The sequence below is a fragment of the Durio zibethinus genome, chromosome 7 (genome assembly GCF_047325235.1).
Source record: "Durio zibethinus cultivar Kanyao isolate XHJ-2024 chromosome 7, ASM4732523v1, whole genome shotgun sequence".
NCBI lineage: Eukaryota > Viridiplantae > Streptophyta > Magnoliopsida > Malvales > Malvaceae > Durio > Durio zibethinus.
The window spans coordinates 18,442,969-18,457,608 of NC_143168.1; the positions used below are offsets into that span (position 1 = coordinate 18,442,969).

Here is a 14,640-nt window from a genome sequence, read left to right on the forward strand (position 1 = left end):
TATATATATTTGATTTGGCATATGATCCTGTCTATGGATTTACCATAAGTCAAAAGTGAAAGGTGGTAAAAATGTTTTACTAATCCATATTTGCTTGTTAACGTTGTACTTCTAACCTGCCAAATTTACCAGGTAATGCAACATTGCAATTGATCTTGGACAAGATTTGATTTGTTTTGAATGAACCAAATTGTTTACCAAACATATATTTATATAATTGTATAATTTGTTAATAAATTATTCGACTCTTAAATTTAATAATTAAAAACTATTGTACGATAACCTAAAGTACTTTGTGTTACATATGAATATGTTCCAAATATTTTATCATATATACAATAATGTCTATTTCTTAAAGATATTTAAAAAAAAAAAAAAAAAGTAATAAGTCAAGTCTGATAGCTTTTGGTATTAGGCTGACTTCACTGCAAAATGCTTAGCGTCACCTTATATGATGAATAAAGCTATGTTTGGATGAGTGGTGCGGTCAATACGTTCTGTCCATTCGATATTCAAAGGGGAAGCACTTCCACTACACCGGACCCTAGAGGGGGAATCCCAAGCTTTATAACAGTAATATGATTGACGGGTTGGTACATTCCATGAATCAGACACTAAAGAAGTTCTTCTCCTTCAAGCTCTCAACTGTATCCTTTAAACTCACCTCCAATGGAGTAAAGTTGACGCCTAGACTTTTCGCTCTCTCCAGGGATATCTGAAATGATGGCTTGGATTGCTTCTCATCTGCACATCTGCCATAACCAAAAAGCATGTTGTTTTCATAGAAATCTACCGTCGCAATTGACTGACAGCAATTAGCATGATCAATTAGAGACATCAAAACTGAAGTTTAGCTATATGTACATTGTCTGCCAGACTAATCCAAGAAAGAAAAACAGTTATTTTTTGGGCAACGAAGTCGCAGCAACCTGGGGATAGAGGATAGGGGAAGAGATTATAAGTGTTGGGTTTTGAACCAAGACCTGCTAAACTAACTGATCTAAACTCTAGGTTCGAAGGAAAAACAACTCTATCAATGAAATGAGACCACCCAAATTCTTCTAACCTGAAAACAAGGACTACAAGATAATATTGGAATTTGCCAATTGCCAAATCACATGTTTAACACTTGGCCTTTAAAGGCAGCAACAAGTTTGAGCGGAAACGAGTATATTCGTTTCAGATCTCAATTCTCAATGATCTTTAAATGCAGTATCATGATTATTGTCAAAAGGGAAATAAACTTATTAGGTCATAGTATCCACCAAAAAACTGAAAAAAAATATAATTTAAATACAAGCTATATGCAGTGAAATATGGAGAGGGGAGAGGAGATACATATAATGACATAAAATACTTGTGCACTAGAGACTTACTTCTGAGGAAGATTAAGAGTAGGGTAAAGCTCCTGTAAAATCTGCACAACCTCAGAAGAGTGTAAAAGTTTCCCAGCTAAACAGTATCTTCCACAAGCTGAAGGATTCTCAAATGCCAGTATATGTGCATTTGCTACATCTCTAACATCTATCCATGAAAGAGTATCATTTGGAAAATTTTCAGCCCCTGCATGAAGGGTATGTTAAAGAGTAAGATTTTTTTTATATTTGACTTTGTCAGGGTTTGATCTTTCATCACTGGAACTAAGAGTCCAGTACTGTATCAACCGACCACATTTTTGTTGGCATAAAGATTAAGAATTAGGTTGATTGTTAATATTTAATGGAATTTTAGAGATTTAAGTAATGTTATGTCCTAGGTTAAGTTTCTTTTCTGATCTTTCTTTGTCCAAAACTTCTTATTTATTGCAACCTCAGTTCATGATAACAAAATGAAATAAGGCTATAACAGAAAAATAATCAAGGAATACAATCTTCAATAATTCATATGTCTTTTTCCCATAGTCACTTTCATGTATAATTGATAAAAAAAATAAAATTGAACATAAACCATAGCTGTAAACTGTTTGGAGGGTACTACCTATAAGGTTCAGAATTAGCTCCAGACTTGCATTAAGAGTTGGCTGTAAAAGAGGTCCACACACCATCCCAGGATGTATTGTGATCATGTCAATACCATTCTCTTCTGCAAACTTCCAGGCTGCCTTCTCAGCTAAGGTCTTAGAAAGCATATACCAAAGCTGATGGCAGATGAAACATGATTAACGAACAATTGGAAAAGGGAAAAGACAGTAAGCATATCAGAGAATTATGACATTTCAGTTTAGAATTGTGAATGACAACGCTTTTCAATTTTATCATAGCCAGTCGGAAGAGCAATTTCTTGGATTCAGTTTCTCCCCAAGAGCTATCAAACAATTAATCTTGATCGATTTTCAAAGTCATTGAGGCAGCAAATTCGCATCAGTAGTAGTTAACAATACTTAAGCACCTAAAACTCCCTAGCATTTTGAGAGGTATAACCGAAAGCCATGATGCATGACAACAATAAGAAACTATCACATTTACTCACCTCTGATTTCTCACAAATAACAGGATCCGAGAACCAAGTCTCATCAACTATGACATTATCAGCAAGAGGTTTTCCAGTGAAAACAACTGATCCAAGAGAGGAAGTTATAATTACCCTTTTGATGGATGGAACTTTAGCACATGATCTAAGAACATTAAGTGTTCCTTTCACTGCAGGGTCAATCATTTCAGCCTGGAAACAAATGCAGACAATTCGTCAAACAATCAGGATTTTGTTATGCCATTGTTAAAGTGAAAATGTTAACAAATAGAGTCAAATGCTACTAGCCAATCAGAATCAAATTCTAGATGGTCTACTGCCTTGTTTTCTGTATTTAAAAGGCAGCCAAAACATTTCTAATTACAGAAAAGACTTGTGAGCAAATTGCAACTGTTTTAGCAATTATAATTCTCATAAGCAATTGCAAATATTGTCAATCTAAACCTGAAATTAGAGAGTGAGGACAAAGGAGAATTACCTGAGGGTCCTTGACATTGAAATAACAAGGAGACGCTACATGGAAAACACCTATGCATCCATCAACCACAGAATCATAACCTCCCTCATCCAATAGCTCTGCTTTGAACAAATGAAGTCTTTCATTTGCTCCATCAAGTGCAAGCAAGTGATCGGTTTTCTTCGGGTCATCTAAGAAATAAGTTGAATGGAGAATCATATTTTTGTATTAACATCAATTGTAGTAAACTCTTTATCATTTGGAAAGAGTTGAATATTTACCAAACCACAGAGCCTAAGAGAAAAATCATTCCATTAATTGATGAAAAAATCCATTCACTCTAGAAACTTTTCTCACATAGATAAAGGCTATTATACTTTATTCTCTACAGAAAATAATGTATAAAAAAGATAATTTCGCCGCTTATTATGAAGTCTTTAAAGGTTTTGTTTTATTAGTGCAAAGTGAAGTCAAACAAGGGCTTTATTGTATCCTATAGCTATTCGAATCGTCCTGGTGCACACCATCAATGATGAGGTAAAATAAATTTAAAGGAAATTGGCATTTGCAGCAGGTCTTGAAATCATATTCTCTCCGATTAACACCCATGGAACTCCTGAAAACATCACACCCAAGCCTTCATCTTATAGGTATAAGATGGACGAGATAGCATATGGAGAGGTTACGGCCCATTGTGCAACACAATATCACCAATAAGCACCCCAAAACAAATAGGTATTCATAAGTAATTAGATGCATGAAGTGCCTAGTTTGAGAGTAAACAAAAGAGAAAGTTGGGGAAAGATTAGCACTGACTTGGGTCACGAACAGAGGCTTTGACAGTGTAACCACGTTGGAGTAAAAACTTAACCATCCATGAAGCTATGAAACCTGATGCTCCTGTTAGACAAACCACCTTCTCTGCTTCACTCATCTTTGTTTTCTCTCTCACCTATCTCCCTTTCTCCTTCTGTTTAAATCATGTTGCAACTTGCATGTTGCATCTATAAAAACAAAGGCTAGCCAACTCCCTCTCTCCGGCCATTGGTTGTCACCTGTCTCTTGTCTTTGTTTAGAACGCTGGAGGTTTACATTATTTATATATTATATATTATATATATGAAGCACTGATGCTGACAATTTTCCTGAAACGGTATCATTGGAGGTTTATATATCCAACCATATACTAACATTTTGAAAAAGTAATCACATAATTTATCTTTGAGTTAATGTTACGGATAATCTTGAATTATAGTGAAACATTTATTGTGACATCTAAATTTTAATATTCTTTAATGTAATGTCTGAATTATAAATTTATTAATTAATGTGCTACTTGAAAGATTATTTATCTATCAAGTATAATCATTGGGAGCTAATCGCGTTAGAGACGAGTATTATATTAGTAAATAGATTCATATTTAAGTATAAAGCTTCACATACCAATTAACATTTCATTATAGTTTAAGTGATATTTGTAACCCTTTATCTTTCTTCACTAAGTAGATTTCTGAAAAATGCATTCTTGCTCTGAAAGTAAAGGGTTTATATATGTTGGATTAAATGGAAGGTGAAAATGAAAGGAGAAACTTGAATTTGGTCATTTGAAAAAGTGGGAATATGATTCTACCATATAAGCATTTTACTATATGTCAAAAACTTAAAAGTGGTTAAATTTTTTGTTTGGAAAACTTAGGACTCAACGCTGTGGTAAACAGAACAGCCAGTACCCAATGCAACTGATCTCGGAACTTGACTTCTGGTTTCTGGAGTATTAGCCAAGTTGTTTATGAAACATACAAACTATTTTATTAAACTTTCTTGACAGCTACATCTCTAACTTTTTGCTGCAACTTTCTTTTTAATAAGATCAGCAACCTTTGACTGTCAACGGTGTTTGAGTGTTCGAAATTCCCTGCTCTAAATTAACATATTATATTATCTACAATGTTTTGCAGTTGGGAGCAAAAAAAAAAGATTGCAGATGTTGAAATTTGAACTCAAATTTACTGGATTTCATTTCTTAAAGGCAGTTGCATTTTGCATGATCTAGTGTTCATTATTATCTAAAATGTTAACTGTTAACACATCTCCTAGAATGTATATTTTAATGTCTGGTTGGTTCATTGACTTTGGATAAAAGATTTTTCCTTTTTTTTTTTTTGGTTACTCATCTGTTTTTTGTGAACATTCCCAAAAAACCTCTGGTTTTCTTGCGTATCAAGAAAATGCAGACTATATAAGGAAGAGATAGTGGTTTTCTTGTTATGCTCAAAGCTTGAGTTCAAAAGTATTTGTTGCTTGTATTGGAAATAGAAAAATCCAGGGTTGTTGGCCTTATGTTGGTAGTTCTATGTGTCTTAACAAGTGCATCCGCTTCTATTTGCTCTGAATTGGACCCTGAAGCTCTTTTTGACTTCGGAAATGACCTTAATAATCCTGAAAACAGGCTTTCATGTGGATCATGGCAAGGAAGCAACTTCTGTCAGTGGCAAGGAATTGGTTTCAACAACAACAGTGGACCTGTGGTGAATTGGTCATGATTGATCCTCGCAATCTGTACCCCATAAATTCTGAATCTTCAAGCAGGTATGGTTTTTGGAACTTGGTTCGAGCTAGTAGTCCTTCATTACTAAAACTCAAGTACTTGGAATACCTAGATTCAAATCTGCACACCTTCAATGAGCTGGACTTGGTGGAATCTTTCTAGCCTGCAGCTTCATGATGTCCTTATAAATTTTGGAGCTTAAGCTTTGGATATTTTGTCTTAAATGGTTTAGATAACTGTCCTTGTTTCTTTAAATCATCTTGCTGCGAATGAAACTGACCTTTCCCTGAGAGGTTCTGGCTTGGTTTGTATATTGAATAAACTGTTTGAACAAGCTGGCTGGTGCCTACCAAAATAGGGAAATGATCTTACGTCAAGTTACATCTTGGGAAAGCTATACAGTTCTACAAGGGAGAATTAGCTGTGGATCCTTGACATTTTGAGAAAAATAAAAAGGGGGGGAGGGGGAACTGTATGGAAAACACCTATGCATCCATCAATCACAGTATCAAAAGATCCCGCATCAAGTAGGTCTGCCCTGAAAAAATGATGAAGCTTTTCATTTGCTTCATCAAGTGCAAGCTGGCGTTCTGTTTTCTGCTGGTCGGCTACTAATATAATGCATGGAATAAGTTGAATGGGAAACATACTTGATTGTATACCTTTCTTTTGGGTACTAAATCAATTTTAATAGTTGTTTAAATGTTGAATGGCGTTTCTCAAAGTTACTCCAAATGCTAATGTCATTTCTTCAAGTTCCAACTAATATATTGATACAAAATGAAAGAGGGAAGGGCAACTTATTCAGTTGAATAAAAGTTAATAAGCATTCTACACGAACATGTTTGTTGTACGTATCCTGACTTATATCTAACTATTACAATTTACAAGCTTACAACTAAACATAACAAGCATATGGACAGCAACCAACACAGCAGATATGACATTCAAAATAACTCACCTCCTGGGGGTAAAGTTAACACCTAAACGAATCTAGAGTTTAGTTCAGTTAATTCATGCAGCCACCTTAAGAAGTGACATCCAGCAAGTCTAAATTCAAATCTCAACAACTATAAGGCTGTAACCCCTTCCTTTATTCTCAGGATGCCGCCTTCTTTGTGCAAAAAAGAAAAAAGTTAACACCTAGACTTTTCGCTCTGTCCTTGGACACCTGAAAGACTGGCATAACTAGCTTCTCACCAGCACATTTGCAAAAGTTACTAGCTACTGTTAATAATACATAATCATGGGGCTACAATTGCAAACATGACTCCTTGACCCCAACATGGGTGCTATTGATATAAAAATAAATCAGATAAGGTAACAGAGTCTACAAAGAACATACATTTACTGATATTTGCCTCTAAAAGCAGAAAAATGGAAAAAAAAAAAAAATCCGAAACTTTCATGTTGAACGCAAATGAATAGGATCATGTCCTCATTAAAGAACCTAAAGATCTTTAGATCTAAAAAAAATTGGATGGGAATGTAAAATCCAAGGAACAAAAATGAATGAAAACACAAATTGCAATGCACAAAGGCAAATTTGGAAAATAATGGAACCTTAGTTGCATCTGCCGATGATGAAAAGTTTTCATGCAATAAATTCATATCCTTCAAACTTACTTTTCAGGAAGAATAAGAGCAGGGTAAAGCTCATGCAAAGCCAGCACGACTTCTGAACAGTGCATAACTCTGTCAACTAAAGGATATCTTCCACAAGCTGAAGAATTCTCAAATGCTAGTACATGTGCATTGGCCAAATCTCTCTCTTTTTTTTTTTTTTTTTTTTGTACATAGGAGACGATAGCCTACGGATAGGGGAAGCAGTTACAGGTTCTAAGATTCAAACTCCATATCTATTATATGCCACCTCTTAAGGGACTGCATGGTACACTCTGGGTTCGTTAGCCACACATCTCTAACATCTGTTATTTACATGCAAACACGTGAGTATTATTATTTTCATGTATATGTATGAATTCGTGAGAACTGGTCCAAAGTCCAAACTATCATTGAATAACACCAAAAAAACAAAGGAAATCAGCCATTTTACCAATGTAAGGCTGTGCTAAAGCCTCTAGTGCTCAACCTTTTACGTAGGCCCAACCAACTTTTGTAATTTACCGTTATCTTCCACTACCCGCCATCCATGAATTGATTCCAACTCATGAAAACCTACGAAGCAACACACTCCCAACAAAGAAAACCCACACAATAAAACCCGTCTTGTCTGAAATCTCCAAAGAAAAATCTCCCCCTTTCTTTCTCTCTCTCTCTCCCTCTCCCCCATGGCTCTCTCTTCTGTTTCAGTCTTTAGCCATCCACTCTTCATCTCCACCACTACTCGCCGCCCTTTAACCACTAATTTCCACCGCCGTCATCATTGTTCCCCTAATTTTGCTACTTTAAGCTCCTCTTCTGAACCATCATCATCATCACTTCCAGCAGTAGCAGCAATTCCTCCTTCAAGTAGTGAAAGTACTTTGTCATCTAAAACTCAACATCCAAAACCCTTTATTGAATCATCAAGACCCGATGATCCTAGCAACTTTAACTATGCACTAACCACTCCTAATGGTAATCTCTTCCTTGGTTTTGCTCGTTCCACTGAGTCCAACATTGAAAAGGTATTGATTGAATTTTGGTTATTGTTTACTTCACTCCGCTGCCCTTTTGGTTAAAGATTCAGCTCTGTTATTTGTAGAATTCATGAGCTATACTAGTTTTCCCGAAGCCTATATTAGTTTATAGACAAAATTTTTCTTGATCTGCAGGCAATTTTTGACTTCCGCTTCCTGGCACTTCTGGCTATTGGAGGTTCGTTGGCCGGTTCACTGTTATGCTTTCTAAATGTACTTTCTGATTCCCAGAATCTATCTTTTAAAAATATTGCAGGAGAAGCAAAAAAATTTCCTCTTATTTTAAAGATAAAACATGTCTCATGTCTAACTGAATATACTTACCGATTAGTTCTGACCATCTGCAGGGCTGTGTTTACATAGTTGATGCTTACAAAATCTATTGGACAAGCTGTGTTAAAGGGATTCACTCAGGGAAGATGGTTCTTCGATTGGTTGAAGCAATTGGTAAGTTTTCCAAAAGTTAATTGAAAAAAGATTGTTTTGACCTTATCTGAAGCCCTGTCTCAGTTTATTTCAAACATTGAAACTGTTTTCTTTGCTCCCTTTTAAGCACTTGAAGTTCTGTCAATGCCATAATAAATAATGTGCTAACTTGCAGCACCCCGCAATTTTTCAGTTTTTCTCTAGCATGAACTTGGTTAGCCTCAAGTAGTTTTCCCATATTTTTGGCTTCTTATTTTACTTCATAGGCTTCCCAGTGCCAAATGGCAAAGGAACTGATATTATAATTTGTAATGTTGCAGATGTTTATCTTGCTGGGACAGTCATGTTAATTTTTGGTATGGGCTTATATGGATTATTCATTAGTAATGTGAATCCAAATGTGCCCGCCGTTGCTGATCGTGCCCTCAAAGGCTCATCCTTGTTTGGAATGTTTGCTTTGAAGGTAACACCCTTCAGAACCCAACCAGTACTGCTTTATTAACTTCAGCTAACCGTTCTCTAGTACTGTAACTTCACCTTGTAACAAATAGCTCCATTTTTTGCACGGTCATATCCATCTCGATATTCCAGTCAACCCTGCTAATCTCGAGGACATGTTATATTCAATGGAAAACCACAAAACAATCTTAACCCATTAAGGGCCAGGATCAACCTTTGCTTCCACATTTATTTTTGCACCTTCTGGTGGAAGCTGATCTCAACTTAGTGCTTGTTTGGATTCTCCGACGCGGTGTAATCTAAATTTCCTTTTTGGGCTAACTCCAGCCAAATACATTTGGATAGCATCCCACGGTGCAATTGCCCCGATCATCCTCCGATGACAGATGGGATAGAAAAGGGTCTAGTAAACAATTGGGCAGTCGTCTATCTTAGTATAAAAATAAAAAATGTTTGTATCCTAACGTAAAATATCGCCGCTGATTCTAATTTTTATGTTACAAATCTAATCTCATCTAATTTCATCGTCTATTTTTAATATCATCAGAGCCTATATTACGAACCACCCAATTGAATCCTTAGTAAATAAATCAGTAATATCTATAGTCTATAGTGCCTCACACATTGATGATTACTTGCGACTACAAAGTCTTATTAAAATCTTTGCATTTTCCGTTGTTTGTATTTTTCTGTTAGCTCTTAATTCGTAGTCCACTTCTCAAGTGATAAACTGAATAATTGACCATCATCGGTTCGCAGGAGAGGCCAAAATGGATGAAAATAAGTTCCCTGGATGAACTAAAAACTAAAGTGGGACATGTTATAGTCATGATTCTTTTAGTGAAGATGTTTGAAAGAAGCAAGATGGTGACAATAGCCACTGGTATGGATCTACTTAGTTATTCTGTTTGTATTTTCCTGTCATCTGCTTCATTGTACGTCCTTCATCATCTTCACAAGCCAGAATAGAGATTTCGGATTCAGAGCTCACATAATGTATTAGTAGCATTGATAAAATTATATATAATGTAATTGATTGTAATATTGAATATCAAAAGCAGATATTCGAAACAACAAAAACGGTGCCTTCAGAACTACCTTAAGGAGATTAATGAATCCCAGTTCCAGTATGGGTTTTCAGAAACTCTAACCAGCCTGAATAATGAATTTTAATGAATCCCAAGTTTTTCAAATCCCAGCACCTGCAAGGCTGCAACCCCTTTCTCTATTCCTAGGCTACGGCCTTGTTTGAACTAAAAAAAAAAAAAAAGAGCAAGCAAGTTTCAATGGAATAGTTTCAGGAAGGAGAATTTTCATAAAATCTGATCGGACACTGATTTCAAACAGTTTTTAACGTAAATATTTCCTTGTCTGCATGGAAACTAACACAACGATAGGGAAACAAAGTTCCACAAGAAATTAAAAGTACCAATACAATGTCGTAACCAGATAGTTTAGACAGAGTTCAAAATAAATGAACCTTATGAAATGAAAGGTCAATCCTGGAAAGATGAAGGTCCCCCAGCAGCTTCCAAATCCTCGATAACTGGAAAAAAAAGTCAGTCAAATTGGAGCTGTAAACTTAATACTAATCCTTAAAATAATTTATATCAATGGTAAAAGACAGATAAATGGCTACCAGAGTCAAGGTTTTCCAGCTTTTTCAACTCTTCCATGTCCTTTTCGACTTGATTTGGTAGTGGTGAACTTTGAAACCAACTTTTTGCGCAAATTAGACTCTCTAGAATTGTTGGAGTAAGAGAACTATGAAATTTGCTAAGTGCAAGATCTCCAAAACTACAAGGTGATTCAGAATCTAAGGTTGAAACAGGGATACTGAAAACATCTTTAGCAATCTTCGAAAGAACTTGATACCTTCGACCATCTGTCTTCCACCAAGACAAAATATCAAAGTCCTCATCTTCTTCTACCGGCTCAGAACCATCCTCCAAATATTGCTGCAGTTCCAACTCACGTCGAGCTATTTCCTGTTCTTCCCGGTACCTCTTCCATTCAAGTTTGAGAGATTTCACAACTCTAGGACCACCTCCAATTGGTTGATCAACATTCATCTTCAACGAATCTTGAGCCTTAGCACTTGTATTCAAACTTGTTGAGTCAATTTTCTTGTAATAATCAAACAACCTTTTCATGGTATCAATGACCTTATTAATCAAACTTTCAATTTTCTCAGGCTCAGCAGGATAGACTTGAGTTAAGCCGAATCTCAAAAAATTCAATTTATAACGTGGATCTAATGCCACTGCGATTAACAGAAACAAATTAATTTCATCTATGCTGCCCCAGTACTTGGTAAACTTTTCCTTCATTTTTAAGGCCATCAATTGAAGGCACTCCTCTGAACTCTTGGCCCATTCATCCAAAGTACCTTGAATGAAACAAACATGATGAAAATACAAACTGGATGTAACATAAGAACCTGACAATTGCATAGAAGCATTACAGAATATCTCCAAAAACTTGAGTAAAGCACGTGCCTTATTCCAATCGTGAATGGTGGGAGCCCCATCGGCAAGAGCATTCACAAATTCTGGATCATCCTCTTCGAGCATCTCAAATGCCTTCTGGAAGTTTAATGCAGAATCTAGCATAAAGTCTGTTGAATTCCATTTAGTTTCAACATCTAAACAAATAAAACTGCTACAAGTAATTCCTTCTGTTACAATACAACACTTGAACTTTTCAGCTCGACTTGTAGAGCTTCTTACATACTTCACTGCATCACGAATTCGAGCCAATGATGTCTGTGCTTCATCTAAACAATCTCTCACAGCTAAGCTCAAGATATTAGTCAAACATTTAATATGGAAGAACTCGCCACCGAAAAGAATATAATTCTTCCTATGAAGATTCTCTCTCAAATAATGCATGGCAACATCATTTGAACCAGAATTTTCCACTGTAACTGTGCCCACATTCTTAATTCCCCAATGAAAAACACACAATTCAACTAATCTGCCAATCTCGTTACCTTTGTCATTGGAAATCAGTTCAAAATCTTTTTATGCAACTTCCAATCCACATCGATGAAATGTGCATTTATACATAAATAAGAAAGGCTTTGTGCAGAAGTCCACGTATTTATGCTGAGACAAATACAGGAACCTACATTGCGTAACAGCTCCTTCAATTTAGACTTCTCATCTATGTAGACCCGATAACATTCCTTGATTAGTGTAGTGCGTGAGGGTAATTGAAACCTAGGTTTGATAGCACTCATGAAATTTTTGAATCTTTCACTCTCCACTAACTTAAAAGGCAACTCATCAATTATAAACATCTTAGTAAAAGCCACGCTAAAACATTCATGGTCAATTTCAGGAATATCAGAGCTACTCTGTACATCTGGAATGAGCTCTCTTTCATAATTTAAACTTTTCTCTACTGAAGGCTCGGTATCCTGCATATCTGAATCCTTGTCTTCCATATTTACCTATTCAATTAAAAGATAACACAATTCATATAATCCAAGTAACAAACATTTAGAGTCTCATCAAACTGGATTAGTCAAATTTAATTACACAATATCTGTTCTAAAGCCTTAAAATCCTGTTTCTGGTTAGCTAATCTTTCATGTGAATGTTGATTGGTTAGCTAATCTTTTATGTGAATGTTGATTGACTAACTGATTCAGTTCGTTAATAGATCTTATGCATGAATAAGAAAATAATTGCAGGAAAGAACAATGAACCCCTCAAGTACTGGTGAATAGAACGATTAACAATTCCAAGTAAACCACCATTAAAATGAAAAGTTGCAAAGATTATGTGTAATTCAATCAATATATACAACAGGATATTCTATTTTGCTGTATGTAGCATTTTAAAGGAGTTGAAAGCTATCAGTTGTACGGAACTATTATTTGGTTCAAAACAGAATACATTTGGTAATAATATGACATAAGAAGGCATGGTTCAATTGTCACATACTGATTCTGCAGTTTCACATCCCAACAGATATTGCATCATTGATCGGATGGCAATACTTGATAAACTGCCCACGTTGCAGAGATTGAGTTCTAGGGTCAAAAGGTCCCAAATTTCTACATGCCTTGTTGTAACAATCAAGAAGAAACTAGAGATCACCTACTTTTCCTCATCCGTACTCCAAAAAAGTCTGCACTAGAGTTCTTCAATCATCACATCAGGTTCAAAGATCAGTTGGGGTTTGAAAGGGTTACAATGAGCTGTTAAGTATCGAAAAAGCAAGGCAGGTCGACAACAAACATGATAGAAATGAATTGATATTTCATTTCATTTGGATTGAAGGGAAGGTGAGAAAGGAAAATTAAGGAAATGAGGGGACAGTGGGAAAATCTATAGACTAACAAACAAAAGATTTGGGTTTCTTTGACAAAAACAACCAGAAAACAGGATTTGCTAGAAAATAAACAAAATAAAAGGAACCCAGATGAGAATTTTACCTTAAAACTAACTCAGAAGGAGAAGAGCTGTTGATGGGTTGACCACGAAAGACTACCGAGAAAATATTGAGAGCGTCGACAGAGAAAGGAAGCAAGCACGATGGAAAAATAAAGATAAACTTCAATTAACTTTTTAGTGTCTCGGATTCCTGACCCGACAATATTTTTAGGGTTTCTTACAACTTTATAATAATTTAATAAAAGATTGAACTTGTTTCGTAAATCGGAAGTACCGAACCGAATGAGATTGTCTCGTGTTCTTCGGTGAGTTCGGTTTCTATAACCGAACTTCAAAGTTTGGCGCCTTCGAGATAAATTATTAAATTTAATTTTTGGCGCCATTACTTTTTTTTTTTTTTTTTTCAATCAAACCATTTTAATTAGGAGTTTTCAACGATAAAATGTGTAAATTCATTTCATAAAGCTTTTCTTATTGTTTAAATTGTAAATTATATGAAGAAATATTATTAGGACTCTAATCTATAAATAATTTATAATTATATAATCTGTTATTTGCAATATAAATAAGTACCAATATAAAAAAATTTTGAACTAGCAAAAACAGATATAATTATTCATTATATTTTTAAAATCTCATCTGTCATTTTTAATTATTTTTTATTTAATATTTATAAAAAAATAGTATTATAATTAATTAACAATTTATTCTATATTATTTTTAATTAATTACGTTTTGATCCAATTCTTATATTAATACTAATAAAAATTTAAAATAAAATTATAATTTTAATAATTTTAACTATTTAATTTTGATTAACGATTTAATTGTGATTATTTTTAAAATTGCCACAGTCCATTATATTATTTACATAATATTTTTGTGTTTCCTTTTTCTTTTTAATGTTTTTTGTTGAAATTCATTTTCATGTTTCAATTCTTAAATTCAATATTATGTGTGTAATTTTTTTTGGTGCAGAATATTATGTGTGTAATTGTTTGTTGATAATAATTCTTATTTTAACTGTTCAAAAATATTATATAATAATAATTGAGAATTATTTTCTTTGAAAGCAATATATTTATAAAATAAATAAAATAGAGCTGTGTTGGTTATATTTTATAGTGATGGAAGTTGAGGATACTGGACGCTTGCCCTCTATATGAAAAATTGTCCGATTTCACATGATTATGTATTACGACAACCTACAATATTACAAATTGATTTGGTTAAATA

General features: G+C 34.6%; 3 protein-coding genes across 3 annotated transcripts; 1 reads left to right on the forward strand and 2 right to left on the reverse strand.

Annotated features, from left to right (window-relative positions):
* Positions 1–248: 248 nt before the first annotated feature.
* Positions 249–3,990, reverse strand: LOC111276910 (phenylacetaldehyde reductase-like). Its single transcript, XM_022862872.2, has 6 exons — positions 3,743–3,990; positions 2,948–3,117; positions 2,470–2,661; positions 1,978–2,137; positions 1,377–1,563; positions 249–752 (listed from the first exon to the last, which is right to left on the reverse strand). Exons 1-6 carry the CDS (start codon positions 3,858–3,860, stop codon positions 608–610), a joined length of 972 nt encoding a protein of 323 aa, XP_022718607.2. The 5' UTR covers positions 3,861–3,990; the 3' UTR covers positions 249–607.
* A 3,680-nt stretch (positions 3,991–7,670) lies between these two features.
* On the forward strand, positions 7,671–10,151 carry LOC111277739 (uncharacterized). Its single transcript, XM_022864148.2, has 5 exons — positions 7,671–8,104; positions 8,252–8,329; positions 8,464–8,563; positions 8,863–9,005; positions 9,761–10,151. Exons 1-5 carry the CDS (start codon positions 7,766–7,768, stop codon positions 9,968–9,970), a joined length of 870 nt encoding a protein of 289 aa, XP_022719883.2. The 5' UTR covers positions 7,671–7,765; the 3' UTR covers positions 9,971–10,151.
* Positions 10,152–10,300: 149 nt separating this feature from the next.
* LOC149518074 (zinc finger BED domain-containing protein RICESLEEPER 2-like) lies at positions 10,301–12,628 on the reverse strand. Its single transcript, XM_089763739.1, has 2 exons — positions 10,641–12,628; positions 10,301–10,547 (listed from the first exon to the last, which is right to left on the reverse strand). The coding sequence occupies exons 1-2, from the start codon at positions 11,890–11,892 to the stop codon at positions 10,498–10,500; spliced, it is 1,302 nt and encodes a 433-aa protein (XP_089619865.1). The 5' UTR covers positions 11,893–12,628; the 3' UTR covers positions 10,301–10,497.
* Between the last annotated feature and the right edge of the window lie 2,012 nt (positions 12,629–14,640).